Genomic DNA, 9,788 nt, shown 5'->3' with positions numbered 1-9,788 from the left:
AGTTCAACCCCTACATGGGCTACGTGACGATCGCCGGACTAGGGGTGTCCATTGTGTTCCTAGTGCTGCACTTGACGGCGTTTGCCCTGTTGCCTGAGCTGAGGAATCTCTCTGGCAAGAACCTCGCCTCCTTGTGTCTCTCTCTTCTTGCCGCCTACTGTGCCTTCATAATCGGCCAATTTTTGGAGGTGAGGCTTATGGCACAATTTTGTCTGCATCTTTACAGGTTCGTTGCAATATGTAATAAGTGTACAACCGCCAGTTTTCTTTTCTTTTCAAGATAGCTATAGACTACTAGAATTCTTTATTGTCTTTAAAAACCAACGCCATTTTCAGATTTGAACCTGGAAATTAACGTCGAATAAATAACGTTTCTACTGCTTCTGTCAATAGTAGTCACCAATACTTATCTTGTTTTCATCATTATCATCATCGTCATCATTATATCATGATCGTCATCATCATCCATTTTTAAGAAGTGGCCCCTTTTGTCCGTTTAATTACCTTTATTGTGAAAATTTCGTGCCAGTTCCTAGACATGTAGCTACAGATACTTATTTACTTACTTACTTACTGGCTTTTAAGGAACACGGAGGTTCATTGCCGCCCTCTCATAAGCCCGCCATTGGTCCCTATCCTGAGCAAGATTAATCCAGTCTCTATCATCATATCCCTCCCTCAAATCCATTTTAATATTATCTTCCCATCTACATCTCGGCCTCCCTAAAGGTCTTTTTCTCTCCGGCCTCCCAACTAACACTCTATATGCATTTTTGGATTCGCCCATATGTGCTACATGCCCTGCCTATCTCAAACGTCTGGATTTAATTTTCCTAATTATGTCATGTGAAGAATACAATGCGTCCAGCTCTGCGTTGTGTAACTTTCTCCATTCTCCTGTAACTTCATCCCTCTTAGCCCCAAATATTTTCCTAAGAACCTTATTCTCAAAAACCCTTAATATCTGTTCCTCTCTCAAAGTGATAGTCCAAGTTTCACAACCATACACAACAGCCGGTAATATAACTGTTTTTTAAATTCTAACTTTCAGATTTTTTGACAGCAGACTGGATGACGAAAGCTTCTCAACCGAATAATAATATCAGGCATTTCCCATATTTATTCTGTCTTTAATTTCCTCCCAAGTATCATTTATATTTGTTACTGTTGATCCAAGATATTTGAACTTCTCCACGTCTTCAAAAGATAAATTTCCAATTTTTATATTTCCATTTCTTACAATATTCTGGTCACGAGACATAATCATACACTCTGTCTTTTCAGGATTTACTTCCAAACCTATCTCTTTACTTGCTTCAAGTAAAACATGTTAATATAGTTAGTAATATAAAATGTATTGTATTGTCTGAGAGAATTTGATGCTGATAAAGTGTTGTAATCGAAACAGCTGTTTCGTGATGTCCCAGTGCCTCATGTTGTGCTGTATCAGGTGGGCAGTGGAGCGTGCAGCGTCGTTGCCGTGGTAACCCAGTACTTCTTCCTGGCCTCCTTCTCCTGGATGTTGACGATGGCGTTCGACGTATGGCGCACCCTAAGGCTCGCGACGTCGGAGCTGAGGGTCTCCGCTGGGAAGCAGTGGCGGAAGTTTGCGGTATACTCGTCCTGGAGCTGGATCACGCCTGCAGTCTTCGTTGTGGCCGCCATCGCCACTGATAATGCCGCCCCAGGTGCGACAAAACAAATGAGTTACTCTGTTATTAACACAATACCAGCTACTGACACTGGTCCTAGATACGTAAGGTAGGTGTCCCTGATATGGTCATGCTAAGGTTTGAGAATTTTTCTAGCCGCCATTTTGAAAACAAAATGTAAATCACTTTTTTCTTACTCGTTCTCAGTCTAATGGACTTTCTTAAAACAATTTCCTTTCCCCATAAAAATAGCTTTAATTGTCCAAAAAGTCCCAAATTCCAAAAGTCTACCTAGTGGCCATATCAGGAACATGTGCACATGATATGGCCACCCTTGTTCCATGTTCTACAATCGTGATTTTTTCAGTTTGATAGCGCAGTTGTGTTAAAATTAAATAATTTTGGTGTGAAATGAATAAACATGATACTTAATAATCTTTTTTATAATTCAAAAGTGTAGTCAAAACAGGTTTTTCTATCAATAATTAAATTGTTTTTTTTTAATACAAAATTTTTGCGTAATCCCAGCTATAAGGCATGTAAAAATGTCAGGTGAAAAAATAAAAGTGAAATGAACTTCATATGGCCATGGTGCATTTGATATGGCCATATCAGGAGCAGGTAAGCTTTCACGAAAATCGTTTGATTATGAACAATTTGTAAAAGATACGAACGACAACACCAATCAACAGAACATTAAAAACTGAATGGAGTACGATGGTTTTGATGAAACAAGTCTTTGAAAAACATGCATAAAACAAAGGAGACTTACCAGAGAAACATAAGAAGAGGTCACATGAAAATCGCAAAACAGGCAACTGACGCCATATTGCTCAACCTGACTGGATGGAAAACGATCAAGTGACATACAAGGATATGCTTTCACTGGATGCTGTTACAATTTAGCGGATTTTTTGGTTAACTAACAATAGGGGGGTGGCCATATCAGGAACATGGCCATAACAGGAACACCCACCTTACCTAATAAAATTCTGCATGGTCAAATTCAGTTTTATTTATTTCTTCACTTTGTTTCCTTCTCATACTCCATATTCTTCTTGTTTCTTCTTTTAGGCCTATATTTCTTCTATTCTTCTATTAATTTTACTCGTCCTCATATTCCTCCATTTTCTTCTCCCGCTTTCCCTTCTCCTTCTTCACCATATCTTGTCTTTTCTTCTTCTTGTACTCCCTTTTTGTCTTTATTCCTTTTCTACTTTTCTATTCGTCTATTCTTTCTTCCTCTTGTTTCCCTCTCCGTCTACTCCTGCTTCTCACCCTCTTCTTCTTCTTCTTCTTCTTCTTCTTCTTCTTCTTCTTCTTTTTCTTCTGTTCTTTTTTTTCTCCCCTCTCATTCCCCTCTACCTCCTCTCATCATCACTTCCTTTCCTCCTTCTCTTCTGTTTTTCTTTTCAATGTAGGTCTGACACATAACGTATCTATATTTCTCACTATTCCAAGGTGTTAGCTTCTAGTAAAAATATTTGGGAATAAACCTAGGAAGTTATTATTGAAAATAATTAAATCTCCAGTTCTTTTCATGTAGGGCTTTTTCAGAGAGTCAAAATTCTTCTGATATTCCTTCGCAGCTATCTTAATTATTTTTCATTCATCTATCCTCTTGACAAATTCAGATCCATCTGGTTTCTCTTTCAATTTATTTTACTGCATTTTCTATTTTACAAGTTTCTTTCATAACATCACTGTTTATATATATATATATATATATATATATATATATATATATATATATATATATATATATATTTCCAGTTTTCCAGTTATACTTTACAGAAATATTTACTTTTATCGTTTTTCACACGCCTTTTAACGCGAAATGTTTGTGCGCTTGGTAGTCGAGAAATCTTTTTTCTTTCCATTGTTGGTAACTCTATAGCATCTATTATGTGCTTTATGGCTATGCTAACAGATGGAGTTACTTGTCAACAATGTGACGCTGAAACGTGTGTTCAGGTTACTGCCCAGCGACAGTCCTGATGTATTTTTATATTTGTGATGATTGGTTAATTAATATTAACCCGGCACACTCACAATCACACTCACATTCATACAAATTTCCAGACTCTAGACAGCCAGGGAATTCCTCTTCCCGATAAATCTGACTATACTTTTTTAATATTATGACGTTATTAGTTACAGCAGGCCTTGGATGACTGAAATTGTGTGCTTAAAACAAAAATGGCTTCGAGCCCATCCAGCCGTGGTAAAAGAGCAACAAATGCGTGGCGAGGCTACGGCGCGACGTCACATTCTTAGTCATGACATGGCCAACATTGAACAAGTTTATATATAAATGCACGTTTAACAGGAGTAGGCCTATAATATAGCAATTCCTTTGTTTTTTTAGAACTTTGAACTTGTATTTATATTAGGCGATTGTCAAGAAGGCCGTGACTAGGCCATGATAACCACGTGACTCCGATTCGCGCCGCGGCCTGTCTGAACAAATGAATGTGACATCATAATGAGTTCATTATTATTCGTACGTAGTTAATCGGGGCGATTTAATAAGAGCGAGGAATATAAAGACAGAAAGAGCTAATTTAATATAGTGTGATACTAAACTACTTGACTGTGGAATTAATTTGAAAATGAAACCATTTCTCTGTAATGACATTATTATTTATTACAATTTCAAACAACTCACTGGCGTCATATTGATGTGTAAATCGTTTCGACTATCAGTCACATTGTTGTGTGGAGACTAAATCGGACACATATTGCTGTACTTTCTTTGCTGAAGTATTTACTTCCTCATTCAGAGTAGGTATGATTATTATTTTTATTTCTAACTCCCACTATTATTCATTATCAATTAAGAATTACATATATTTGAATTGAAGACAGAAGTAACATATTATTGTAGGCCTATATAAGCGTCATGCGGATAAACAACAAATGAATGGGAATTGGGAAACAGTTTACTGCGTGCAGTGTTGCCACCCATCTCAGGTTTCAATATTTTGACCCAAATTTCACTTCTTCTTTCTGCAAGTTTTAGATCAGTTAATCATTTGTTACTCCTTTTATTCATCTTGCCATTTTATTTTCTACGTTGGATGTGTTTTCAAAATTTATCCACCCATCATAACCTAGACACACGATCACAACACTCCTCAATATTATCCATTCCCTCCCACTGAACATCCTCATATTCATCTTCTTTCACTGTGGCTGTTCCTCGGCTTTGGAATTCCCTACCGAGTAATGTCAGGGACTGTCAGACATCAAACCTACTTAAGAATAGACTAACGAAATATTTTTCAAACAATTCTTGTTAACAATAATAGCTGTTTCAGGTTTCTCAATGTTTAATGGTTATATATATATATATATATATATATATATAACTTAAGTTATATATATCACAGAAAAAATATTTAAATTATCTCATTATTATTATCATTATTATTATTATTATTATTATTATTGTTGTTGCTGTTATTATTATTATTATTATTATTATTATTATTATTATTATTATTCACTTCCTACTTCTGTTGATTAATTGTAGTATTATAGCGGGAAAATCTGCTACAATCTATTCGATAAAATATAGCCTACTCTATCTAGTAAGCTTATATCTTGTAAATGTCTATTTTTTATTAATTTTGTGTTATGTACTGTCTTATTACTGAACACAAAAATTTTACCTACGTGGAGTGAAATTGTACTGCTAGATTTTATAAAATTACTTTTTTTTTTACAAATTTTTCTCCCGGAAATAATTCCCATGGCAACGAACAAAAATACTACCGAAGATATTTTGACAGTTGCGGTTACAGACTATCTTTTTGTCAAAATGAGCTGTAGTTCTATAATTCCACGTATAACCGTTGCAATTTACGTCGTTATTGCGTTTTGACTTGATGACGTGTGCAGGTGCGGTGTTGCTAGACTTCCGGCCGGGCTTCGGGGTGAAGAGCTGCTGGTTCAGCCACCGCTACGCCCTGCTGGTGTTCTTCGCGATGCCCCTGGCGCTGGTCATGCTGTTCAACATCGCCTTCTTCGCCTCGAGCGCGCACATGATCTTCTCGACGACCTCCACGACGCGCTTCACCTCCAGCAGCGGCACGCAGAGGGACTTCCGCCTCTACATCCGGTTGGCCCTCGTCATGGGGCTCACCTGGACAGTGGGGCTCATCGCCGGTTACCTCAACGTCGAGGGCCTCTGGTACACATTCATCGCCCTCAACACCTTGCAGGGGCTCTTCATCTTCCTGGCATTCACCTGCACCGAAAAGGTGGTCAGGTCTTTCGCAGATACCGTGGGCAGGTGCTGGAAGAGGAGTCGACGCCTGGACGGCTTGCGCGTGGACAGCAAGCAGCACAGACCGCCCTCTTTCTCGTGGTCCGGGGTCTCGAGTTCGAGCACGAGGAAGTCGCAGCTTGGCTCCAGCAGTGAGTCTGGTAGTCACCACAAGGAGCCTCATAACATGGACACGTTGTACTGATACAGAGAGCTGTTCGATCGGTTGATGGAGCATCCCAGCAAGGGAAAGTTGGACTGACACATAGCCGTAAGCTTCAGTTGTTAAGGACGTCTAGAATCTATGTCTGCACAAGTGAATTGAACAAATGGTGGAAACAAAAAAAGACAAAAATTTTGCACCATGTTCAATATCATACAAAAAGGAAGAATATTATGGATTTATTAATTTGTCCTACAGAATAATCTCTGTAATGTTGACAATTAATATTTGAGGAGAAAAATTCGCTCCGCCGCCGGGGATCGAACCCGGGTCCTTGGTTCTACGTACCAAGCGCTCTGACCACTGAGCTACGCCGAATTCAATCCACAGCACCGGATCGAACCTTCCTCCTTCAATGTTTCCCTTTGTGGCCTGACTCCAAGTTAGGCATATATGTTGACATAAGTCTAGTGTCAACTGTCATTATACTAGGAGCGCACTCAGTTGAGTGACTGTTTGGCCGGGATTCCGCTCCTAGTCAACATATATGCCTAACTTGGAGTCAGGCCACAAAGGGAAACACTGAAGGAGGAAGATTCGATACGGTGCTGTGGATTGAATTCGGCGTAGCTCAGAGGTTAGAGTGCTTGGTACGTAGAACCAAGGACCCGGGTTCGATCCCCGGCGCCGGAGCGAATTTTTCTCCTCAAATATTAAAAAAGGAGGAGACTCAGTTTGTATATTTATATTTAGGGACCAGATTTTTATGTAATATCAAGGTGTGAAATATGTACATAGGCCTATTTATGTAAGAAAAATAAGCTGAATATGTACCAAAATATGTAAAATCATGAAAACATTTAATATCAATATCTGGCAGGTATAGGATAGGTAAAGACTCTCCAGTTGTGATTTCATAGAGCACCCGACTTTTTTACCGCACACTTGACACATTACTATTTTTCCATCTGTAGTGAAACCTTCGTCCATCGCAATCCATGATTTTATTATTGTCGTTAGGGTTGAAGATACAGGGGCCATTTTAGTTAGTTAAAAGCAGTAGATAAATTCACTTGCACTTTATACTGTAAGTACTAAAACTAGAGAACTGAGTGAAATGAATGACACAACAGTACTGCAAGCACTGTTTCGCTTTACTGAATTAGTAGAAAATAAGAGGAGATGTGGGACACATGCATTTTAGCTGCTCCCTGTAAGAAACAAAGTACCTACTAAAACATCAAACTGTTGTTTGCCTGGAACTAAGGACGTTATGTTTCGTGCCGAAATATATCTTTTCTTGGGTAGATAAAAATCTGTGTATTTCAAATTGTAAACTTCCCTAACAGAAGTTTTTTTTTTTTCCTTTTAGAGAAGTAAAAATGAATAAACCCCTAAATATGTAGATTTATGTAATACCAAGCCATAATATGTAATGTGGGTAAATATGTAAAAATATGTAGTATCAAATTTTAATATATTAACGGTAATTACAAGATTCACAAAAATTTGTTATATATACACGGTTAGGTTGAAAGGAATATAATATGTAATTACATAAAAATCCGGTCCCTAGTTATATTTCTACAGTTTAATTTTGACATATCTCTCCTTCAAAATCTTACCAGTCAAATTTTACAAACCTCTGACTGAACAGACTCATTCCTCTATTATTGGATTACGACTTTATTTTTATTTAATTTTAATTTATAAATTACAAATGGCCATTGAAAAGCAAGTAACAACAGTAACGACGTAACAATGCAGGGTGGATGGTAACCTCTGCACCAAAATGAAACTGGTAACAGATCATGAGAAGAGATTCGAAAAATCTAAATACGTTTTCTCTCTAACATTCACCGTTTTAGAGGAAATCGTTATGTTTCTATGAAACAATTGGCAACATGACGGTCACTGCAATAACTCTACTTAGCACAGCCTGCAATCCTTACCTTTCCCTCTCAGTGTTGCCTATTCAGCGGTTTTCCCGCTAGATCTAGCGTTTTTCGGCGTTAGTTTAACGGGTAAAATTGATAAAATTCGTATTGCTGGTATAGGGATTTAGCGAGTATTTTTAGCAGTCACAGCGGCAAAATAATATAATTTTGTATTGAAAATATAGCAATTTAGCGGATTCTGCACGGTTTCACAGCGGATTTTTAACAATCGAGTTGGCAACACTGTCCCCCCCCCTATGCTGTAGTCAGTCGGTGACGCGCGACAGTGCGCCGTGTTGCAAGATTTATTTTAACGATTTTCGCAACTATTCAATTTAAATTTATAGCTAAACTGTTTGATATGAAAAAAAAAAAAATCAACACATTAACTGTTCAGATTATTTTTTACCTGTCTGCTTAAGGTATAGTAAACAGCCATCTCTCTCGGGTCATTGCCGCAATAGAGCGCTGCAGACATTGGACAAAGTCTACTTTTTTTTTTCCTGTTTAACGGTGCTTCATCGAAGGAAACGCGTAATCAGAAACGCACAGGATCTTGTATTGCTTTATGTCCCAGGGTACGGTTCTCGTACTGTGCGAAATAAAACATTCTGTAGACCGAAGTGTATTCAATGCGCACATACAGGGACATCATTTTATTTTTACTTCAATTTTTATTGTACCTGAGTTGTTTAATGTACTTCACTCCCACCCCCTCTACTAGTAAACTTACAACCGTCCTCCACACAGAACCGAGACCGCGTATGCAGTACTGAGTTAGTGAGTATAGTACGTTCCAGAAATATGTTCGCGTTTTCCAGTGACGAAAGAGCTTTCAATATTGAATCATATTTTCGCACAGGTATGTCGTCCATTTACCTACGTCGCATCCCGGTTTCCCCTACCTGTTTCTGTCCGCCCCTCTGTAAAGTATAGTAGCTGGGCTGTCTTAGTTCTTTTCTGAAAACATTAATTTCTGTTAGGAATTGGACGTCTACGTCATATTATACAACTGTTTAAAATAACTTAAATAAAAGGGCCTCGTTAAGTAATTAACTGTCACGTGATTTGCTCCCCCCTTTCTACGACCCTGCTACAAAACCACTTGAACGGACAGTAGATAGCATTTCTGAGTAATTTTATATTTTTGGGATCGGGCAGAAGTGAAGATTAAATTTACAGTGCGTAAGGTACTCTTTTATAGAGTAGGTACAGAATTATTTCAACATGAGTTACTAGTACGAAGAACGAAACTGGTAATTGGGATTAGGTACAGTAGTCTATAGTGAGATAATATGCACATAGAACTGAAGACTGTATCGAAATGAACGGCCACCATTTTCAAAAATGAGTTTAAATATCCATATTATGATTATTTTTAAATTTAACTTCATTCTCTATATTGTACGCTAATGTGCTGTAACAGTACAATATACACAGCATAATTAATACGTCCGAATGGATAGCTCAGTTCGTGAGTAAAAACACTAAGTGTTAATATAGTACTGTGTTTTGATTAAATAAAAACCTAATGAAAATTATCAAACTCAAAATTGCGATATTTCCTAGTTTACATAAATAGATGAACTACTTTTCTTCCCTTCTAATACCTAGTAAAGTGATTTGTATTTTACACCAGTATCATCGAACTCCAGTCGTGGAAGGGGGAGCAAGCGGTGTTTCCTGTTCTAGACTTTTAATCCAAAGATATAGCCAGGTTAATATTAAAGATGTTAGAAAAATAAAATGATGTCCCTGTACATTCA

At 37.7% G+C, this 9,788-nt stretch overlaps 1 protein-coding gene across 1 annotated transcript in view; it reads left to right on the top strand.

Moving 5' to 3' along the window:
* LOC138708762 (uncharacterized) overlaps positions 1–6,378 on the top strand; it is a 182,390-nt gene extending 176,012 nt beyond the window's left edge. Inside the window, exons 4-6 of the mRNA XM_069838918.1 lie at positions 1–188; positions 1,451–1,688; positions 5,556–6,378. The exon at positions 1–188 is cut by the window's left edge and continues 1,247 nt beyond it. Coding sequence (XP_069695019.1) covers positions 1–188; positions 1,451–1,688; positions 5,556–6,127 — 998 coding nt within the window. The 3' untranslated portion in view covers positions 6,128–6,378. The remainder of the gene's footprint in view (positions 189–1,450; positions 1,689–5,555) is intronic.
* Positions 6,379–9,788: the final 3,410 nt, after the last annotated feature.

Source organism: Periplaneta americana, chromosome 11 (genome assembly GCF_040183065.1).
Source record: "Periplaneta americana isolate PAMFEO1 chromosome 11, P.americana_PAMFEO1_priV1, whole genome shotgun sequence".
Classification (NCBI taxonomy): Eukaryota; Metazoa; Arthropoda; class Insecta; order Blattodea; family Blattidae; genus Periplaneta; species Periplaneta americana.
This window is presented reverse-complemented; position numbering and strand designations above follow the sequence as displayed.